Consider the following 23,680-nt stretch of genomic DNA (forward strand, 5'->3'; position numbering starts at 1 on the left):
GTAGTACAAAGCCCCCAACAGCATCGCCGTGACTCCCGACTGTAGTACAAAGCCCCCAACAGCATCGCCGTGACTCCCGACTGTAGTACAGAGCCCCCAACAGCATCGCCGTGACTCCCGACTGTAGTACAAAGCCCCCAACAGCATCGCCGTGACTCCCGACTGTAGTACAAAGCCCCCAACAGCATCGCCGTGACTCCCGACTGTAGTACAGAGCCCCCAACAGCATCGCCGTGACTCCCGACTGTAGTACAAAGCCCCCAACAGCATCGCCGTGACTCCCGACTGTAGTACAAAGCCCCCAACAGCATCTCTGTGACTCCCGACTGTAGTACAGAGCCCCCAACAGCATCTCTGTGACTCCCAACTGTAGTACAAAGCCCCCAACAGCATCGCCGTGACTCCCGACTGTAGTACAGAGCCCCCAACAGCATCTCTGTGACTCCCGACTGTAGTACAGAGCCCCCAACAGCACCTCTGTGACTCCCGACTGTAGTACAGAGCCCCCAACAGCATCGCCGTGACTCCCGACTGTAGTACAGAGCCCCCAACAGCATCGCCGTGACTCCCGACTGTAGTACAGAGCCCCCAACAGCATCGCCGTGACTCCCGACTGTAGTACAGAGCCCCCAACAGCATCTCTGTGACTCCTGACTGTAGTACAGAGCCCCCAACATCATTGCCGTGACTCCTGACTGTAGTACAGAGCCCCCAACAGCATCGCCGTGACTCCCGACTGTAGTACAGAGCCCCCAACAGCATCTCTGTGACTCCTGACTGTAGTACAGAGCCCCCAACATCATTGCCGTGACTCCCGACTGTAGTACAGAGCCCCCAACAGCATCTCTGTGACTCCCGACTGTAGTACAGAGCCCCCAACAGCATCTCTGTGACTCCCGACTGTAGTACAAAGCCCCCAACAGCATCGCCGTGACTCCCGACTGTAGTACAGAGCCCCTAACAGCATCGCTGTGACTCCCGACTGTAGTACAGAGCCCCCAACAGTATCGCCGTGACTCCCGACTGTAGTACAGAGCCCCCAACAGCATCTCTGTGACTCCCGACTGTAGTACAGAGCCCCCAACAGCATCTCTGTGACTCCCGACTGTAGTACAGAGCCCCCAACAGCATCTCTGTGACTCCCGACTGTAGTACAAAGCCCCCAACAGCATCGCCGTGACTCCCGACTGTAGTACAGAGCCCCCAACAGCATCGCCGTGACTCCCGACTGTAGTACAGAGCCCCTAACAGCATCGCTGTGACTCCCGACTGTAGTACAGAGCCCCCAACAGCATCGCCGTGACTCCCGACTGTAGTACAGAGCCCCCAACAGCATCGCCGTGACTCCCGACTGTAGTACAAAGCCCCCAACAGCATCTCTGTGACTCCCGACTGTAGTACAGAGCCCCCAACAGCATCGCCGTGACTCCCGACTGTAGTACAGAGCCCCCAACAGCATCGCTGTGACTCCCGACTGTAGTACAGAGCCCCCAACAGCATCGCCGTGACTCCCGACTGTAGTACAGAGCCCCCAACAGCATCTCTGTGACTCCCGACTGTAGTACAGAGCCCCCAACAGCATCGCCGTGACTCCCGACTGTAGTACAGAGCCCCCAACAGCATCGCCGTGACTCCCGACTGTAGTACAGAGCCCCCAACAGCATCGCCGTGACTCCCGACTGTAGTACAAAGCCCCCAACAGCATCGCCGTGACTCCCGACTGTAGTACAAAGCCCCCAACAGCATCTCTGTGACTCCCGACTGTAGTACAGAGCCCCCAACAGCATCTCTGTGACTCCCGACTGTAGTACAGAGCCCCCAACAGCATCTCTGTGACTCCCGACTGTAGTACAGAGCCCCTAACAGCATCGCTGTGACTCCCGACTGTAGTACAGAGCCCCCAACAGCATCGCCGTGACTCCCGACTGTAGTACAAAGCCCCCAATAGCATCTCTGTGACTCCCGACTGTAGTACAGAGCCCCTAACAGCATCGCCGTGACTCCCGACTGTAGTACAGAGCCCCCAACAGCATCTCTGTGACTCCCGACTGTAGTACAGAGCCCCCAACAGCATCTCTGTGACTCCCGACTGTAGTACAGAGCCCCCAACAGCACCTCTGTGACTCCCGACTGTAGTACAGAGCCCCCAACAGCATCTCTGTGACTCCCGACTGTAGTACAGAGCCCCTAACAGCATCGCCGTGACTCCCGACTGTAGTACAGAGCCCCCAACAGCATCTCTGTGACTCCCGACTGTAGTACAGAGCCCCCAACAGCATCGCCGTGACTCCCGACTGTAGTACAGAGCCCCCAACAGCATCTCTGTGACTCCCGACTGTAGTACAGAGCCCCCAACAGCATCTCTGTGACTCCCGACTGTAGTACAGAGCCCCCAACAGCACCTCTGTGACTCCCGACTGTAGTACAAAGCCCCTAACAGCATCGCCGTGACTCCCGACTGTAGTACAGAGCCCCCAACAGCATCTCTGTGACTCCCGACTGTAGTACAGAGCCCCCAACAGCATCTCCGTAACTCCCAAATGTAGTACAAAGCCCCCAACAGCATCGCTGTGACTCCCGACTGTAGTACAGAGCCCCCAACAGCATCGCCGTGACTCCTGACTGTAGTACAGAGCCCCCAACAGCATCTCTGTGACTCCCGACTGTAGTACAGAGCCCCCAACAGCATCGCCGTGACTCCCGACTGTAGTACAGAGCCCCCAACAGCATCTCTGTGACTCCCGACTGTAGTACAGAGCCCCCAACAGCATCTCTGTGACTCCCGACTGTAGTACAGAGCCCCCAACAGCATCGCCGTGACTCCTGACTGTAGTACAGAGCCCCCAACAGCATCTCTGTGACTCCCGACTGTAGTACAAAGCCCCCAACAGCATCTCTGTGACTCCCGACTGTAGTACAGAGCCCCCAACAGCATCGCCGTGACTCCTGACTGTAGTACAGAGCCCCCAACAGCATCTCTGTGACTCCCGACTGTAGTACAAAGCCCCCAACAGCATCGCCGTGACTCCCGACTGTAGTACAGAGCCCCCAACAGCATCGCCGTGACTCCCGACTGTAGTACAGAGCCCCCAACAGCATCGCCGTGACTCCCGACTGTAGTACAGAGCCCCCAACAGCATCGCCGTGACTCCCGACTGTAGTACAGAGCCCCCAACAGCATCTCTGTGACTCCCGACTGTAGTACAAAGCCCCCAACAGCATCGCCGTGACTCCCGACTGTAGTACAGAGCCCCTAACAGCATCGCTGTGACTCCCGACTGTAGTACAGAGCCCCCAACAGCATCGCCGTGACTCCCGACTGTAGTACAGAGCCCCCAACAGCATCTCTGTGACTCCCGACTGTAGTACAGAGCCCCCAACAGCATCTCTGTGACTCCCGACTGTAGTACAGAGCCCCCAACAGCATCTCTGTGACTCCCGACTGTAGTACAAAGCCCCCAACAGCATCGCCGTGACTCCCGACTGTAGTACAGAGCCCCCAACAGCATCGCCGTGACTCCCGACTGTAGTACAGAGCCCCCAACAGCATCGCCGTGACTCCCGACTGTAGTACAGAGCCCCCAACAGCATTGCTGTTGACTGCTCAGCCATGTTACCTGCAGCTTCCCTTTTATTGTTCCTCTATATTCTAAACCATAACATAAATGTAGAGAGTATACTATCAACCCAGTATGCCCATACTTAATCATTATTATATGGCAAGGATTATTATATGGCTGCAGTATGATGTATTTTAGCCATGTGTTAGCAACATACCCTTGTCAGCCAACTGCAGATTGCCTCATTGAAAAAATAACTAAAACAAAATGGCCCCATAAAAAACAAAATGGCTACTCACCATCCTTCATTTAAGAACTTCAGCTAATTTAGTAACAGTGTTATGGCTCTCTAAGACTTACACCTTCTTGCATTAATATCACCAGCTGTTAGCATAGGACTTCCTCTCAAGAACAGATTTACCAGATCCCTTCATTCTCCGGAATCCAACCTCGCGTTAAGTAAAATTGTATTTTGATATTATGCATGAAAAAGGGTCATAAACCAATTCTTTCTTAGCAATTTAGCTCTATAGCACTGCTGGTTTTCATGTGAGCAACCTTTTTTAACATCACATTCCTTCACTGTAAATTCAGGGCTGTGGCATATTGCAGGATTCCTGCCTCATGCCAGTGCAATGAGGGACAGTGTTGAAACAAAAAATGTAAAATGGCTGCTCATTAAGTAATGCAGCATACCTCAAATTGAAGTATGCCCCGGCCCGACAGTTAATCCAATGGATTACACATAGAGAGGGACACATTTTTGGGTGGATTTGGATCCGCTATAGATCCGCCTGTTCCTTTGGTACGTGGATCAATCTCAAAAAGGGCAATTCACCTTTGCCAGATTTTTATTTTATCATTGACAATCCACTCTGCGGATTCCGCAATCCGCTGGTGGATTTTAAGAATCCAATCCGCAGATTCAGCAATCTGGAATCCGCGGATTGGATTCTTAAAAACCATCAGCGGATTCCAGAATCCGCAGATTGGATTGGTAAAATCCACCAGCGGATTGTATCCAATGGCGATATAGGATTATCCACAAGGATTGAAACTGGTATAATCCGTCTACAGATTTTTTTTTTTCCAAACGTTTTTATTAGGCAGATATACATCAAACAGATACATCAGTTTATCCTTAGCCTAATACAGAGTTTTTTGTGTTTTAATAGTGAAGATAAAGGTGATAGAGTACAGCAGAACACCACCTGTTGAGGCGAGGTCTCATGTCCACCTAGAAAAAGAGGGACAAGAAAAAGAGAAGGAAATAGAGGAGGTGGGGAGGGGGGGAGGAGGGGGAGGAGGGGGCGGAACTGGGTGGGGGGGGGGGTGGGGGGGACGGGTGTGGGGTGGGGGGGGGGAAGAGAAGGGGGAGGGCCATCCTCCCTCCTTCATTGCCAGGTGCTGAGGTCCATCAACCCACTTACCGTCTACGTATTTTACACCGCGGAACGGATTTTGAATGGAAAGCTTGGTAAATGAGGTGGCATTAATTTGTGTGCTTAAAATAAAACACAACTCCAATGCCGGATTAATAAATGTGACCCAACTAGACACTGACCCAAATAAACTAAAGAAGTGGAGCCAAAATGACAGTTAGGCTAGTGAAGGGATTGTCAAAGCAGCTATTTTATGTAAACCTTTTGCAAGACAGATAAATGTCAGTGTGCAACTGCATCATAATGATATATAACACCACTGAATATTACCATGTGAACATTTCAGTGAACGAAGCCTACATATGTTCCACATAATGTACTTTAATCAATCACTCTAGTAAGATTCTTACATATCATGTCCCTGGGATTAAGAATATGGAACCTAGATTCTTTGTTTAGCAATATTACATGTATAGCCCATAACTGTAGCGGCATAAAGTGTTATATGTCATACTTGTCACGTCAGAGATTCTGTGTATCATTTATTTGAAACCTGTCTCAACTCTTTTTATTATCTTATATCTGGATATTTAACCAGAAGGGGTATATTATTTTCTAGCAGGCTTCACTGTATCACTCAGTCCCCTAAACCCCACACTAGCTCTCAGAGGTCGGGCCCAACTTCTTTGTCCAGCTGCCAGTCCTCTGGTTGCTGCCCGGTCCCGGCTCTCCCCAGCTGCGGGCCTCCCTCACTGTCCCACGCAGGGCTTCTCTCTGACACAGCTGCGGGCCTCCCTCACTGTCCCACGCAGGGCTTCTCTCTGACACAGCTGCGGGCCTCCCTCACTGTCCCACGCAGGGCTTCTCCCTGACACAGCTGCGGGTCTCCCTCACTGTCCCACGCAGCGCTACTCTCTGACACAGCTGCGGGTCTCCCTCACTGTCCCACGCAGGGCTTCTCTCTGACACAGCTGCGGGTCTCCCTCACTGTCCCACGCAGGGCTTCTCTCTGACACAGCTGCGGGCCTCCCTCACTGTCCCACGCAGGGCTTCTCTCTGACACAGCTGCGGGCCTCCCTCACTGTCCCACGCAGGGCTTCTCTCTGACACAGCTGCGGGCCTCCCTCACTGTCCCACGCAGGGCTTCTCTCTGACACAGCTGCGGGCCTCCCTCACTGTCCCATGCAGGGCTTCTCTCTGACACAGCTGCGGGCCTCCCTCACTGTCCTACGCAGGGCTTCTCTCTGACACAGCTGCGGGCCTCCCTCACTGTCCCACGCAGGGCTTCTCCCTGACACAGCTGCGGGCCTCCCTCACTGTCCCACGCAGGGCTTCTCTCTGACACAGCTGCGGGTCTCCCTCACTGTCCCATGCAGGGCTTCTCTCTGACACAGCTGCGGGCCTCCCTCACTGTCCCACGCAGGGCTTCTCTCTGACACAGCTGCGGGCCTCCCTCACTGTCCCACGCAGGGCTTCTCTCTGACACAGCTGCGGGCCTCCCTCACTGTCCCACGCAGGGCTTCTCTCTGACACAGCTGCAGGCCTCCCTCACTGTCCCACGCAGGGCTTCTCTCTGACACAGGTGCATGCTGGGCCTCACTGTCCCATGCAGGGCTTCTCTCTGACACAGCTGCATGCTGGGCCTCACTGTCCCATGCAGGGCTTCTCTCTGACACAGGTGCATGCTGGGCCTCACTGTCCCATGCAGGGCTTCTCTCTGACACAGGTGCGTGCTGGGCCTCACTGGCGCTGGAAGCTGGGCCTGGCTTCTGGGGGTGGGTGGGGGGTGTTTTGTATGTATTTGGGGGTGGGTCGGGGGTGTTTTGTATGTATTTGGGGGTGGGAGTGTTTTGTATGTATTTGGGGGTGGTTAGGGGGTGTTTTGTATGTATTTGGGGGTGGGGGTGTTTTGTATGTATTTGGGATGTGGGCGTGTTTTGTATGTATTTAGGGTGGGTGGGGGGTATTTTGTATATATTTGGGGGATGGGTTTTATGTATTTGTGGGTGGGGGGTGTTTTGTATATATTTGGGGAGTGGGGTGTTTTGTACGTTTTTTGTGGCGGTTGTATGTATTTGGGGGTGGGTGGGGGTGTTTTGTATCTATTTTGGGGTGGGTGAGGGTGTCTTGTATGTGTAGCGGTCATGTAAAATGGCTACAGTCATCTCTCCTGCTGACAGTAAGGCCTGGTAAGTTGTGGGCATGCCAGCAGTAATTATGGAGGTTTGCCCTCACACCCTGGTGGGGTGCCCTGTGTATGGATGGGAGTGGTCACATGCTCTGACTCCATGGTTAGTGATGTCAGAGGTGTGTCAGCTTCCAGAGTTTACATAAGGCACAGCACTGTGTCTAAGAGTTAGTTCTGCCAGAGTTCTATCTGAGTCCAGTTCTAGTAGTCTTGAGAGTTCTATTCAGTCATGAGTTAAGTACAAGTTCTAGCAGATGGTTATGTTATAGTAACTGAAGAGGAGACTGTGTCCAGGGACCTGGCACAGGGCAGAGATCCCTGCGGGGATAGGGAATCCCTATCTAAGGAGAAATACACCTTTTAAAGGGAGGCACTGGCTGAACATGAGTGGCTAGAAATCTACTGCGAGGGGCAGCTAGCCCACTCAGGCTATAAAGATGTTCTCAATCACAAACCCTCTCGTGTACATGTGTGGAGTGAATGTACAGAGAGGAGCACCACGAAGGAGTTCCTCAACAGGATCATCCCCATGCGGACGCAGGGACCCTGATGAGGTGGAGGCGCTGCACTGGAACTAGGTGAGACTCAGCACACTACCTCAGCTGCCTGTCTGGACGGGTCCTCCCCATACACCATCATGCGGGAGACTCAGGAGTCCTGTTGCCAACAGGTGCACCACCAGACACTACCACACTGTAATGGGGGCCGGTTAGACCACAGGGGCCAATGTGAGATTGGGTGGGTCAGGCCGGTTCAGAAATACCGTTACATTTGGAGGCGAGCTGCTGAGATCAGATCTGTCATCAGGACAGGCTCTAGCTAGGCACACTGGGAAACAGGGAGAGAGTCTGCTGCCACTCTGTGCTGCGTAGGGACGGACCTAGGGGTGGTCAGGGGGCTGACGGGATATTGTCAGTTCGCAGGGACGACCTAGGGGCCTGAAAGGAGTGAGGGGTCTGGAGCCGGGCTATAGCTGACCGAGTCACTTTGAGGCAGTGCTAGTTGGTAGGACGCCAGAAGGAATAGCCTGTTAACGTGGTCAGGAATCCTGGAGAGGGTCTGCGCTAGGCTGACCAAGAGAGGTAGACGCCCCAAGTACTGCATGGCAGAGCCAGAGTACTCTAGCCCATTCCAGACACTTACCATAGGGAGCACAGACTGGGAGGAAGGAGTTACAGCAGACACTGAGAGAGTGAGCCTAGCCTGAGGTAGTGCAACATGAGTCCAGCCTAGATCAGGTACACATGTGGTGGTGCATCTGAGCAATCTTTATTGTACTGGTGTGGAGGCTGCCCCGCAGAGCGGAGCCCCATGTACGATAATTGGTACGAGAGTGTGACAACCCAAAGAATGGAGGATCCGCGTGGTGCGGAGAACCCAAAATGGCAACCAGAGGCTGATGGGGAAGGCACCCGTGGCGTGCGCCCCACTGAAGAGCAAACTGTCGCTGAGTTGTCTTTAACCAATCTGCTCTGGAGTGGAGCGAAGGCCGTGGCTGCCCCGTTTCTGTCCTGTCTGGGACACCGAGGGGCCACCCTTGAAGAGTGTGAGGACATTGTGATAATTGGGGGAGAACCCCGCGAGGAGAGCAAACAAACTGACTTTTTGGGCTTAAAAGCCAACCAAAATGGCGGTTCCCGCTTGCTAGGGAAACCGCATGGGCCAGTCGCAGAGAAAATGGCTGATTCAGAACTTGCAAAGAGCTGGCCGGGAATGGCGCGAACAGCAGAGCCCCGCCCTGATGGGGGGCATGGCGCGAAAGCTACGGCTGCGCCTTCATGGACAGTGACTCACTCGGCCCCTGTGCTGAGTCAACCGCTTAGTCTATGGGACCCTCCTTTGATTTCCACCAGGGGGAGTGACTTTCAATTATGGCCTGTGAGAATGCACCCACTGGGCCTAGGGACTGATATCCAGACGGTGCCACTACAAGAAGTAGTTCCGGCCGCGGAGGTAACGTGCAAAAAGGAGGGATATTTTGCACGAAAAGCAGCAGCTAGGAGAAGGCGGGAACTAGTCGCGGCCCAAGAATCCCACTCTGATGAGGAAATTGGCGCGAAAACGCAGACCGCGCCCACCAGGACTGAGAAAGGCACGGCCTTAATTAAGGGGCATGATATTCCCCTGTGGGATCCGCCCATAATTGCAACCCCTGGGGGTGGGTTCCAGCTATGTCAGCGGAAGGAGGAGCCGAAGCAGGAAGTGGCTGGCCCAGAAGCTTCTACTGGTCAGTTGCGAGGAACCACTGACCTGGAGAGACCCATACTGAAAGTGGTCCCTACTAAAAGAATGGCCTGCCCTCCCGCTGTGGGAACTATGGTCTCCACCCAGCCCTACTCGGTACCCGGCGGGGTACTGGTGGTCAGGGTGGCTAACACCGAGACGGTGGTCGGGCTCTGCCTACAATGCGGGCTGCCCGGAGGCACTGTCAACACGGTGGCACGTTGCCCACATTGCGGGACATTATATTTGTGGCCCATGCCCACATTCATACCTATCCAACCTGCTGACCCCCCAGGGGACACGGCTAAGTGCTCCGCCGAGTCCCCTGGCGCACTGTGGATCAGCCGTGCGAGTCCCGGAGAAAGGGGACTGGAGTCGACCAAGTCGGCTGGGTCAGTATCGACCGAGGCGGTCGGGTCGCTCCCCGACCGCGCAGAGAAAAGACTTTCGCCACGCTCGGTGACCCCGAGATCAGGGAAGGGAGATTACTCCGACGAGGTTCTCCGTGAACTAGCGGTGGCGAAATCGGGATCCAAGAGGGACCCAGGACGGACGACACCCTGTGGGGTGAGTGTCAGTCTGGAAAACAGGGCGTCCCCCGCAGATCGGCGAGCCGAGAGACGGAGTCCCGCCGTCCCAGGACCTGGCGGTGACGGGAGAGAGACGCCAACGCCCCTGCGGACTGGTAAGAGAAGCAGCCCCATCACTTACCTTGTCCCGGCAGACAGCGCAGCGGAGGAAGGGCCGTGCCAGGCCCGCAGCGCACGTGGAGAGACGGCATCACTTCCGATGAAGACGACGGCGGAGCTTCCGGATGTCGTCATCGAAGAAGAGATCCCGAATGGGGATCCGACCCGAGATGGCGGCGTTTCCGGTTCCGGGGAGGACATCACTTCCGGTGGCGACAGCGGAACCGCTGGGAACGGCGCAGCAACGCTTCGGCGATCGGGGGAAGGTCCCCGATCACCTCCAAGGCCCAGGAGTTGGATGGGCGATCCGAGGACTGAGGAGGGTGAGATATCCTTATTGGACCAGTCTACGGACAGCCAGGAACGGGTCGTAACCCCGTGGGGTCCTATCACTCGCCCTTATGCCCCATCCCCTGGCCTAGATAGAGCCCCTGCCCCTGTCACCTGTTCCACGGGATCCCCGCCTAGCCTGGAACTTATGGACATACCTTTGGGGGGGGAGGAGAGACGGACTGGGGAAAGACAGCGCAGTGGCGCTACGGAGGGCGATTCTCGGGGAGGGGGAGAGTTGAGAGTGGCCGCGGTAGGCCGGTGGTTGCCCCCTGCAGTTCCTGAACCGATGAAAAAGGCCCCGGGATCTTATATGTGGTCTGTACCGCGATCTGAACGGTCGTCGGGGGTATTTTCCTTGGAAGATGATAGGGAGTCAGGGGGGTCACATAGATTCCGAGAGCACCAATGGTGGGCCCCACTATTCGAAGGGTACTCCGCATGGATGGACCGCACTCGGTTCCTCATCCGGCGAGAAGATGTAGTGGATTACTGGTGGGCTGCGGGAGAGTTCACACCTGAGCAAAGGGATAGAGAGTTGCAGGAGCGGTGGCTGCAGATCGAGCATAGGGAGATAGAACCCATGGGTCCTAGCATCCTGTCAGACCCCGTGGACCCTGATGAGCCCCTATCATGGGTGTTACCTGGGAGGGCCGGTAAGGCTGACCTGACCAGGATAAGTAGGGCCGAGCGGACCATAATGGCTCGTTATAAATCATCCCACGGGTTGGAGTACCCGTATGTCCCTGAGCCTCTTATGGATGAAATAGAGGAAAACAGAGGGAGGTGGCTTAGGGAGGCCATTGAAATGTATTTAGTCGGAAGAGGAAGTGCAGTGGTAGGGAAGAAGGCCGAGGAGCGGATAGAGCACTTAGTACGCATATGGGGCATAGGAAGGAACATTTACAAACATAGGGTGACATATAGGCCCGAGAGGGGATTGCCTAGGCACTATCATGTCACGGTCCTGGACATGGGCGGTAGAGAGGTTAAGAAACCTGACCCGAGTCACTATTATTAGGGGGTACTAATGCATTACGCGGGTTCGTGGCTGCTGGTCGGGGCGGGCTTGGCGGAATGTACTGTAGACATTTTGTTATGATACTATGGAAATTTGTATGTGAAGTTAACCTAATTATGTGTTGTGTTTCAGTGCTTCCTGGAAAAGGGTATACAAATTTAGGTCCCAGCGAGGCCGATGGGATTCACCAGGGGGAGAATGTAGCGGTCATGTAAAATGGCTACAGTCATCTCTCCTGCTGACAGTAAGGCCTGGTAAGTTGTGGGCATGCCAGCAGTAATTATGGAGGTTTGCCCTCACACCCTGGTGGGGTGCCCTGTGTATGGATGGGAGTGGTCACATGCTCTGACTCCATGGTTAGTGATGTCAGAGGTGTGTCAGCTTCCAGAGTGTACATAAGGCACAGCACTGTGTCTAAGAGTTAGTTCTGCCAGAGTTCTATCTGAGTCCAGTTCTAGTAGTCTTGAGAGTTCTATTCAGTCATGAGTTAAGTACAAGTTCTAGCAGATGGTTATGTTATAGTAACTGAAGAGGAGACTGTGTCCAGGGACCTGGCACAGGGCAGAGATCCCTGCGGGGATAGGGAATCCCTATCTAAGGAGAAATACACCTTTTAAAGGGAGGCACTGGCTGAACATGAGTGGCTAGAAATCTACTGCGAGGGGCAGCTAGCCCACTCAGGCAATAAAGATGTTCTCAATCACAAACCCTCTCGTGTACATGTGTGGAGTGAATGTACAGAGAGGAGCACCACGAAGGAGTTCCTCAACAGGATCATCCCCATGCGGACGCAGGGACCCTGATGAGGTGGAGGCGCTGCACTGGAACTAGGTGAGACTCAGCACACTACCTCAGCTGCCTGTCTGGACGGGTCCTCCCCATACACCATCATGCGGGAGACTCAGGAGTCCTGTTGCCAACAGGTGCACCACCAGACACTACCACACTGTAATGGGGGCCGGTTAGACCACAGGGGCCAATGTGAGATTGGGTGGGTCAGGCCGGTTCAGAAATACCATTACATATGTATTTAGGGGTGGGTGGGGGGTGTTTGGTTTGTATTTAGAGGTGGGGGGGGTTTGTATGTATTTGGTGGGGTGGTAATTATTGAGGGTGGGGGGTTGTGAGGGGAATTGTGTGTGTAGGTGTTTGTGGCAAGGGGGGAGGAGGGAATGATAGTGAGAAGGGGGGATTGAGGGAGCGGGATTGAGTGAGAGTGGGGTAATTGATGAAGGGGGCGGGTGAGTGAAAGGAGAGAAGGGATGTAAGAGAGGGAGTGAGGAAGAGAGGGAGGTAAGAGTGGTGGAGAGAAATACATGGGCAAAGGGGGTTCATGAGGTGTGAAATGAGGGGCTCACAAAACAACTAACATGGCAGGGGCCCAGTCGAAACTCTAGTCTTGGGCCACCGGGAAATCTGTCGGCGACCCTGCCCCCTATAACACACATTGCTGCCTGGACCACACTGCATTAAACTCTGCCTACCTTCTTCATCCGAGAAGAACCAGCCTCTCCCAAAGGTAGTGTTGCCAAGTATCCAGCATTGAACCGGACTGTCCTGTATTTGAACACTGTCCAGTAAAAGATTAGAGGTAATACTGGACATGTATGCGTCCGTTTCTACCTCTCTAGCCATAGTGACCTGACCGGCTTGGGGGGGGCCGCGGGATTTCCCTGTACAAGGAAAGAGATGGGCTGTTGCTGGGGGGCTGAGCAGCTTCCTCCATCCTGATTGGCTGCTGCTGGGTAATGCAGCCAATCAGGAGGAGGTGTCAGGAGCCTGGGGGTGGGGCCAAAGAAAGGATGAAACCGCATGGAGCAGAGGGAGGTGAGAGAGGTGTGTGTCTGTGTGTGCCTCGAAAGCGTTGCACCTTTCACCATTGCGTCCAGTATTTTTGGACAGGTCATCTGGCAACCCTACAGTACAAAGGGGAGAGGAAGTTTGGGGCATTACACATTGCTGTCAATGTTTTATAAAGTAAATGATCTTTTCTCCTAATAATCATTAATTTATGCTGCTATCCAAATAAGTATCTTGTACAGCAAGATGACACATTTTCCCTTTATGCCGATTTCCTCGGTTTATTGAATTAACATAATGGGTGTCACTCTGTCAAAGGAGGAATGTAACGAAGATACAAAATACTTAGTATTTTTGGCGGGATGGGAATAAAATGTACAAGGAGATTCTGAGATTATTGCTGACTTTTTCTAAGTACTTGACATGCTCTTTTTTTTTTTTTTTGTGCACAGAGCATTGTAATTAGGTTAGGCATATTCTCTGCCTCTTGCCAAGTGACGACTCTGTACTTGTCTTTGGAGCTTTGTCAGGAAGTTTGTTGTTACACCCACCCTGGGACGCACCTTGTTAACGCTTCCCACACACAGACACACAAGCACACTGTCACCGGGAAGCTGCAAAGCCTCAAATCAGACACCGCACATCACCTCCGTCATTTGACTCCACCACATGATCAAGAAGCAAAGGTTTTGCAAGACAGAGGAAAAAACTTCATGTCTTCCTCTTTAGGGAAAGAAAAAGGAAGAGTTGTAAGGCAAAAGTCCCAAACGTGGCAAAGGGGCTGGCTGTTCTCCCATCGGTTTTTCTTTGGTTTTATGTACTTGTTATTTGATGTGTAATCTACTCTCCAGCGACAGACAAAAAAAAAAACTGCCTTTGCCATGGTAAGTGCTAAAAACATCATTGCTTCCGTGAGCTTCATTTGCATGATGTGGCTATCCGTGTCGTATTGATTGAAGTTAGGATTGGGAATATAAGTAATATTTATGGTTTCTTCTTCTTTTTTTAAATGTAGAAAGAGTTTAGACAGAGGGCCCATGGAGATATGGTGAAAACAGATACTTCTTTGTGCCGTGTGTAGCTTGTCCGACCAGTATGTGTTTGCCTTTCTGCAAGGTGGTGATGTGGGAGGAAAGTGTGAAATGAACTCTCCAAATGCTAACGCAGTAGTAAAAATGTATTTCTTTTTTTTACAGGTAATGAGCTGCACTAGTCACTCAAACTAATACAGTAACAGCTCTTACCAATAAACATTAAAAAGCAGGCATGGTTCTCCAGTTGTATGTGTTTTAGCAGATACAACATGTCACTTATTCACATAATACATTCCATTCACTGAAAAAGTGCCGTCCCACCAAAAAATAAGTTCCAAGGCAGACACAACGGGGGTTATTTACTTAAGTCCCCCACTTCCCCCCCGAGCTGCAAAATGTGGGAAAACCTGTGCAAAAAAAAAAAATGCACCAGATTTTATCAGGGAAAAATCCAAGTGCTATCAATGGGATTCCTTTTTTTCTGTTTTATATAGTGCTACTTTTTGCACTGGCGAGGTCATTGTTTTGCAGCAGGTAGACTTAAGACAATAGAACCCAGTACAGTAAATCAAAATACTTAGATTTTCACACTCTTTTTGTGTCTACATGGAATTCATATTATGATAATTGGGTCACTAGACAAAAAAAACACATTATTTTCTATAGCGAAAGTGGTAATAATAGTTTCTATCCCTAAAACCCCAAATATCATCTTTGGAGTAGAAAGGTCTGGGGTGATCAACTCCAGCCCTCAAGTCCCCCCCCCCCCCTAACAGGTATGGTTTTCAAGATCTTGCAGCTTCAGCACAAGTTGGGATATCCTGAAAACCTGTCCTGTTGGGGGGCTTGAGGACTGGAGTTGAGTACCCCTGTTTTAGGTGACTAGTTTTGTTTCTCCCTTTTAATAGAGTATTACAGCCAGTAAAGTAGAACGAGCCTCTACAAAATTGTTTATGGGAGTAATTTGATTAACACTCCATGTATTTGTAATTTTATTTATCTAGAGCCAACAATGCATGCAATTATAACACAAGAAGCGCAACAGGCATAAAGCAAACAATAGAAAATGATACCCCTTCCCTGGACAGCTTCCAATCTATGTATCATAGTCTGTTGGCCACAAGACTGGGGCAAAAAGGGTTCCAATAAGTATTTTTACAAATGGAGAAAAAAAATGGAATGCTTTGAAGTTCAATGTTTATTTTGCACTGTTCACATATTTAAGTGATTATTCCTTTTTTACCTTGACATTGTATTGATATATCTCAGTTTTATCTCGGATGTGCTCTCATTCTTTCCTGCCTAGCCGCAATTCTTCTTGCACTGTAGTTGGGAATGTAGTCGTTTAGTAGTTCCGTCTAGCTTAACCCTGCGAGTGCTGGAAGGACTGCAGGTGCACTGAGCCGAGACCCCCCTTCCGTGCATAAGATAAATCAGCAGCACCTTCTCCTCAAGTATGTCTTGCTGGAGAGTCAATGAGCATTCTGCCCTTCAACTGGGGGAAGAAAACAAATATCAGAAACAATGACTGCAGAGGTACCCACGCATAGCTGGGCCACATTTTGAAGCTTTGCGATTGCCTCATGCTGGTGCCCACGCTGAGTGAGGGAAGGGAGGTCTTCTAAACGTGGCCAGGAACATAGAAACTCTGATAGCACTGGTGGCCAGACTTGCATGGCTAGGGAACACTGCAGTTGTATAGTGCCAGCATTCTGCCACCTGTCAAAACGAGACCAAGATTAGAATGTGTGAAAACAATATCGACATAGAAATGTAATCTGAGGACACCCAGACACTTCACAGCTTTGTTGTTCAGCTGGTGGTGATGCCATGAAATTGTAATTGAAGATATAAAACCAGATACCTTTGTGGGTTTCAAGCTTGTAACTTAACAACACCAAATGTCACAAGGCGCATTGATGATACACCTCACTGGTTTCTTTTGTGCTTTGTTACCCTCCCTTTTCCAGTTTTACAGCGTGCTATTAAATATATAATTGTTTAAGGGTTTTTGCCTACAAGCTGAAGTACATCAGTTGGCTGTTACTACTTTGATCTCTTGTAAAGATTCCAACATGGATTAGGGCCAATAACATTTTGTAAGATAGAAGTATTGTATAATCAACATGTGAAATGCAATTCTATGCATAGCTTTAGTACCTTTTTCTGTGTTGACCTCACTGCTATATACTGATCCCCTCAATTTATCTTGCTGTTTGCAATTCAGGATTTTAATCATTTAAATGTCTACTTCTGTTTGCACATGCCCCACCATTCCCACATGTTGTTACAGGTGGTTCAGCACAAAACCAAGTCACAGACAATAGCACATTTTGACCCAGGTGTGTTGATGCATTTTCCTAAAAACTGCAGTCAGATCTGTTCCCGGGTCTGATATTTATGTCCTTCAAGCCATTTCTTTCCTTTAATTCTCAGAGGAGTAGTAGGTTGTCCACATAGTTGGATTAGACCTTATGAAACTTCTGAGTTCAGACCACAGGGAAAAGTCAGTTTGGAACGAGAACCTACAGTACCACTACCCTATTTAAAATTCAAAGCCTCATGTGAAATTGGTGTGTCCATTTTATATCTTATAAAACTCCATCTTTTATGCTGATATATGGCCTCCTTTTTTTGCTTGTATCTTAACAATATTGTTAGCCACGGTGACTAACACTTGTGGAGATTAATGGCGTTGAAGGAAGCAGCTTCGCCACCTGGATTCTACTCCTGCAATGTGCTTCTAACTTCTGTACATCTCAACTTTGCGATAACTAGCTGGGTACATGGCGCTTGGGGCCCTTTGGTTAAGGTTATTGCCTAATAGGAATGGATGCCCTTGACAATTTGGATGGACGTCTCTCTTGACTAAAAGGATGAGAAAATCTTTTAAAAGTTTCATGAAATCACAGGCAGGCCCAAAATGTCACCCTGCACCAAGTATATCTGGGACTTCAGGACAATTAAAAGTTGTGGTCCTTACAATCACAAAGGGAATATCTTTCCAGGAACACAATTGGCTAAAGGGGACCTGTGATTCCACATCAATGAGACCCACAGAAAATTAGACAGGGTTGCTACATTTTGTCTACGTATAGTACATAGAATCAAAAGGTAAATGTATTTAGAGGCAGTGCAACATAATGGCAACCACAAGTTAATTGTCATCTCCAACTCCAGTATTTATTAGGATTTTTTGATCAAGCTATCCAAAGAATCCCAGCTGCAGTCAGCATCGTGGAGAACCCCTGGCTTCCTTTAGTTTGAATATTCAATTGGATGCTTTCTCTGGGTGATGTGACGTACAACTTAGCAAGGTTGGAGCCCACTAAACGTGCCTTTACTCTAGGAACGTCACTGGCCTCTGGGGTCATGATCGTAATAGTTAATTTGGCTCATCAGTCCAATTAAAAAATACATACATTTTTATATAAATATATATACTGTATACTCTGGTAAAATGTGTACTCATTAAGTATTTCACAGTAATTACCATTATGTAATTCATAGTATAACTTTCATGAGTACGTCTGAAAAATTACCAATGGTGCAAATGCGTTTTAGGAGCTCTGTGCTATATTTTTTATTAGAAGTTCAGCACACTAATAGACAGGCTCTTTCTATTAAAGTGACACTTTCTATGACTGTCTTTCACATGGAGCTTACAAGTTCTTACTGGCCTGCAACAGAGGACTTACTTAAACATTACCAGTATTTATTTTTTTGTATTTATTTAAAAAAGGATCATTGTGTGGGTTGTAAAACAAAACTAATCTTAAGGATTTAAATCCTTTAATCGTTACGTTTTTCAAAAACTGCATACTGTAGCTTTGCTTTTGATGGTGTACATCTCCAAATACTTTTTTTTATGTAGTGATCATAGGCGACGATACACCTGCTTTAAAGAAGATAAAGCAAATGGGTGTGTTTAACAAGACATTGCATTTTATGGTCATTTTATTTAGAACATCACCCAATACATATTTTCACGTTGTATCTACATGTTTCAATCAATATTTCCCTGACGGATTTTCGATTCACAGCCCACTAGATGTGGGTCTTTTATTTATTTTTTTTAAATCTTTTTCAATGTTAACAAGGATTTCCATAAAACCTTAGACAACTGAATTAAGCCGTTTATACCGGCAAGGCCTGGGTTACACTCTTATAGAGCGAGTTACCAATATATTGGATTCCCTCACTACATGTATAATACTTTTTTCCATGTAACTGCGCAAATAGAATCATATATCGAAGTTGGTGTTCCAGGCATGTTAAATTGGGCCATTTGGTATCTCTTATGCCTCGTACATACCATCACCCAATAAAAATGAACTCAAGATTAAAATAAACCTCACGAGAGAGAGAAGGAGTTTCAGGCTTATGGGGCTATCAGCTGATATTTTGAACTGAGCTTCTAATAATAATAATAATAATAATAAAATTAAAATATATATATATCTCACTAGTTGTACAGCAATACCAAGAATCACAGTGTCTCTACAGGCATATTTTAAAAAATATATATATATATTAATTTCACTTTTGATTGTCTAAACCAGAGATTGTGCTTGACTATCACCTGACACTATACTTTTACTCCATATTCCACCCTTGTTTACAGATTCATTTCATAATAAGAACGTAAAATATTAGTCATAGTAATACATGAGGTTGAACTTTATTTCAATGTGTTTCTGTGTGTGAGACTCTAATCAGATGGGAAATCTGCCACTGATAAAGTTTCCCAATATTGTGACAAATCATTATTGTCAACAGGATTTCCCTGTAAAAATGCATCTATTATATGGGCAAGCGAAATGTGAAATCCTTACACAAAGGATCATGGTTTAAAGTTACGTTAGCTGGTAATATTGAGGGAGGCATTTACCAGGAGATCATCAAGATACATTGAATGCAGAATACAAGGCATTAAATATGCTTTCAATAAAATGTTTGAACAAACAGAAAAGCAGCTGGCCCAGGTGAAAATGTTAGTTTAGATATTTAGATTTCTAAGCAGATAAAGCTTCCAGGATTAAGTTCACTGAGAGGTATATTCTGAAAAACAAAAGCCGTTATAAGTGCGTCATTGTGTCGTGTTTATTTTGTGTTACTTCATGCTTATCTTTGTATGTCTTTCCCATTCCATAATGTCAGTTACAATGATAACTCGGCTGTAGAATAGGGCTCTTCAACTTGCGGTCCATGGATCAAATACAACCCGCAAAGGGGCTTGGACTGTCTGCCCCCTGCTAATTTAATTGCAATTTTTCATACTGAAAGTCATAGCTATGCATGGTTTATATAAATATATGTCACACTGGTTAGATACAGTAGATGCTTGCAAAATGTAAGTATAATATTTTTAAGTCTTCTTAAATATATTACATTGTAAGCTCTTCGGGGCAGGGACTACTCTTCCTAAATGTCACTTTTATGTCTGAAGCACTTTTTTCAATTATGTGTTATTTGTATTATTTGTTATTTAGATGATTATGTGACGTGTATTACTGCTGTGAAGCGCTATGACATTAATGGCGCTACATAAATAAAGATATACATACATACATACATACACACATACATACATATACCTTAAATTACATTACAATGCTCTTGTTACCATCTTATTCATAATTGTTTTCTGATACAGGCCCTTTGGTACAGCCCTGCGTTACACTGGTGTAATCCATCAGTTACTTTCTAGGTAAATTCTATATAATTTGAAGTGGCCGTTCGGGCTGTTTTTGCCCAAAAATCCCCATTAAAGTCTATGGGGATTTTCGGACGAAAATGGCTCCCACGGCTGCTTTGGACTACAGAATTTATCGCTTATTGTGAAAAAGGCAAAAAATAAAACTGCCAATTTTGTACAAAAAAATATTGGTGGTTATGCAGTGCTTGAAATGCGATGTGTATGGAAGATGACACATTTAACATCATGCAACCTAACCTTGTTAAATAAGGAATGTGGAACCCTTGTAATACTGGTATGTAAAGAGTTTGTCTCCTTGACCTATGTAGGTAGTTCACGCGATACTCAGACTGGTGTTTTTGTTGGTGTACAATAAATTGAGGCAATTACATTAAAAAACTCCCTATTATTGTGCACAACATGACTTGTCCCAAAACGTACCCTGTTGCTTTATTAGCGTCTGCCTGTATTACATCAAGATCACGACATATCAGTCCTTACTGACTTGGCGTCAGTCTCGCCATTTGTTAGCATTGTTCATTTAATAGACTTCAGTTGAGTCTCACTGATTGTAGATAGTATTGTATTGTATTGTATGTCTTTATTTATATAGCGCCATTAATGTACATAGCGCTTCACAGTAGTAATACATGTGGTAATCGAATAAATAACAGATAATATAAATAACAGATCATGGGAATAAGTGCTTTAGACATTAAGGAAGAGGAGTCCCTGCCCCGAGGAGCTTACAATCTAATTTGTAGGTAGGGAGAACGTACAGAGACAGTAGGAGGGAGTTCTGGTAAGTGCGTCTGCAGGGGGCCAAGCTTTATGTATCGTGTTCAGAATGTTCACAGTGCTATTCATATGCTTCTTTAAGCAAGTGTGTCTTAATGTGGGTCTACAAAGGTAGATAGTAGTCCTAGGAGACTAACTAACATCCCTGAATGATGCACGCAGAACAAATGTATAGTTATACAAAGATGCTCTTCTTAAATGATATGGTGTGAAGCCATCTTCCTTTTGCTTGGGAAGATATAAGCTCCATTCATTTAAATAGGGCTAAAATCTTCCTAAGCAGTTGGGAAACCGTTTTATATGATATTGAGTAGGTGCCTAAGAGCCACCTTTCACATCTCAACACATAACCCACATGCAATGTCCTTACCCAGCTAAGTCCTTTTTTCTGTCACTGCCGGGACGATGTGGGGTATCTTAGCCCCATTTGGTGTTAACTGCCATTCAAGTCAGTAGTACGTATGTAACACCAGATCAGCATTGGCGCTAAGTAAATCCTGGCTGTGTGGTCGCTAACTTCGCTCTGTGAGATGCTGGTCACGTCCTCCTTATTGCCCCCGATCGCTGAAAACTGGATCGGTTCGGAGCCTGTGTAATCCACTGCTGTTACGGACCTCAAGATGTGTTGATGACCTCTGGGCTGCAGTTAGCGGTGTCCCTCTGCGAATAGTCGTTGACGGGGTGGGGATGCAGATCCAGTGCTCTTGGTCTCTATGTTACCGGCAAATCGGCTAGTGTCTGCTCAGCTTGGGGGGAAAACCTATACATTTCACCACTTTGTGGCTTCGTTAGGGAAGTGGTGAAACGCGTAGGATTTGCCCCCAAGCTGAATGGGAGGTAGCCGATTTGTTGGTCACATAGAGACTAAAAGCACTGGCTCTGCATCCCCCACCCCCTCCACACCGCAAAGACTTGCTTCCGGAGGAGATCGGCACACCAGGAAACACACCCTCGCTAAGGACGCCATTCCACGAGACCAATAGCAGAGGGACGCCGCTAACTGCAACCCAGGTGTCGTCCATACATCTTGGGGTCTGTAAAAGCAGTGGATTACACAGGCTTCAAACATATCCAGTCCTCAGTGGTCAGGGGCAGTAAGGAGGACGTAACCTGCAGCCGAGTCCAAGTGTTTACTCCACCAACCAGGTGATTGTATATTTTAATAATCTGTGAATGCAATCTTATTCACTGTTTTTAATTTCTAATATATAAAGGATTTTATGCTATGTCATTGCGCCCCTATTTTTGAGTTGCTTGTTGAAGAGGAGTTTAACTTTATAGCAACAATTCTGACTAATTGTGATAATTATACAACATCAGCTCACACATTTACTGTGTATATGTCTAAATATTATTTATTGCTTATGTGTATACCTGGCACCAATAGGTATATATTTCTATCAGTGGTTTGTTCATTATTATTATTATTATTTTTTTTGTTGATTTTATGTAAAGTCACATTATGCCTATATCTATAGGTGATCTAAGACTATCTAATACCTTTCACCTAAAAGGTTGGCTTTTCAGATCGGAATATTGCATCCATCGTAAAAGGTTTAAAATCCTCACTTTTATCATCACACATTGCTCAGGTAGTGTTCCACATATCTTACATGGTATACTGTATATATTTGAATACATATTTGTATTTTAACTGAGTGCCAGCTACGCCACACTGAGTGCAGCCTGTTTTTTGCATTGTCTTTTTAACACCTGCAAGTGCTGCCTTGACACCGGTATCAATGACATAGAAAACAATACTTGGGGGTATGACTTATTAAGTGCGCATTTAAAATGTACATTTATTCCTTGGGCCAAGTGTTGTAGAAAATTATTTGGTGCGGTTTCCTTTCCTGCTGCATTTGTAACCCGATATTTTCGCTGATAGACAACAGGTTGCACAGCAAGTACATCAGACAGCACTTCTGAATTCACTCACGGTGGCTATTGCATCAGGGAATTTAGTTTGTCACAAACACAGTGGGCCGGCCTATCTTTTATCTGCTTGTTTTTAGCATGAGTCAGATGAACTTGCTGTGTTACCTGTGCTTCTCCTTGTCTGTAGCTCCTTCCTACTGTACAGTGCTATGTAACATATTCCCACAAACAGGACACTGGGGGCTTCAACTCCTTTCATTTGTTGTACATCAGTATTTTTTCAGCCCTCTCTTCAGAGTACCTCAGCCAAACATATATATTTCAAATAATTGATATTTATATGTAATCTATACATTTGTAAATGTGCTCTTGTGCTGGTGATTCCTAACTATGACCGGGTTTCTTTTAGGAGACTTGAATACCACACTGTTCCTCTCACCTCAAGTCTATTTGAAGAGTGCTCCCCAACTCCCCAAGCTCAGCTGTAGCACAGAGTTTTAGTAGCAGTAACCTAAAGAAAACTAGATTCTCTCTGGGCTGTCCGGACTTCATAGGCATTTACCTGGGTTGGGAAGCTATAAATCTCCTCAAGGAGCTTTATTGAAGAATGGGGAGGAGGGCACCTCAGGAATGTGCCTTGGGCAGATGTGCTCCTCCCTTCTTAATCCTCCACGCTAGACTACTTTTTTTCACTGAGTCCAATCCAATCAACCTTCCTTTATGTAGCAAACAGTTTTATTGGATGTTTTAGTATTGGAAAAAAGTGCATGTATAGCTTAGGCCTAATAAAAAGTATCCTAATGTTCCCGATCCCCAACTTTTTTTTCTTTTCTTGTTTATCCTCTAGCTATTTCCTCTAGTTCTCTTTCCTGACATCACCTTATTACATCACCAGCATTTATTGCTTAAAATGAATTCCACCCACAGAAACGATAGCTTGCCTTTGTTTATACATCCTATAGACTTTGCAGCGCTTTTTTCATTTGTGCTTCACTAGTAACTTGAAATCTTTTAATATAATAAGGGTCAAATAATGTAATTTTTTTTTAATGATATGCAAACATAAGGGTAGGGGTAGT

At 47.6% G+C, this 23,680-nt stretch overlaps 1 protein-coding gene across 2 annotated transcripts in view; it reads left to right on the forward strand.

The window, feature by feature from the left end:
• Positions 1-23,680, forward strand: part of CRYBG1 (crystallin beta-gamma domain containing 1) — a 247,124-nt gene that overhangs the window by 159,477 nt on the left and 63,967 nt on the right. The window contains exon 1 of one of the 2 annotated variants that reach the window (XM_075597548.1): positions 13,798-14,077. The exons of the other annotated variant lie outside the window; for it this stretch is intronic. Coding sequence (XP_075453663.1) covers positions 14,075-14,077 — 3 coding nt within the window. The 5' untranslated portion in view covers positions 13,798-14,074. Of the gene's footprint in view, positions 1-13,797; positions 14,078-23,680 lie in introns of those variants that run through there. 2 annotated transcript variants of the gene reach the window in all.

Source organism: Ascaphus truei, chromosome 4, assembly GCF_040206685.1.
Source record: "Ascaphus truei isolate aAscTru1 chromosome 4, aAscTru1.hap1, whole genome shotgun sequence".
Lineage (NCBI taxonomy): Eukaryota > Metazoa > Chordata > Amphibia > Anura > Ascaphidae > Ascaphus > Ascaphus truei.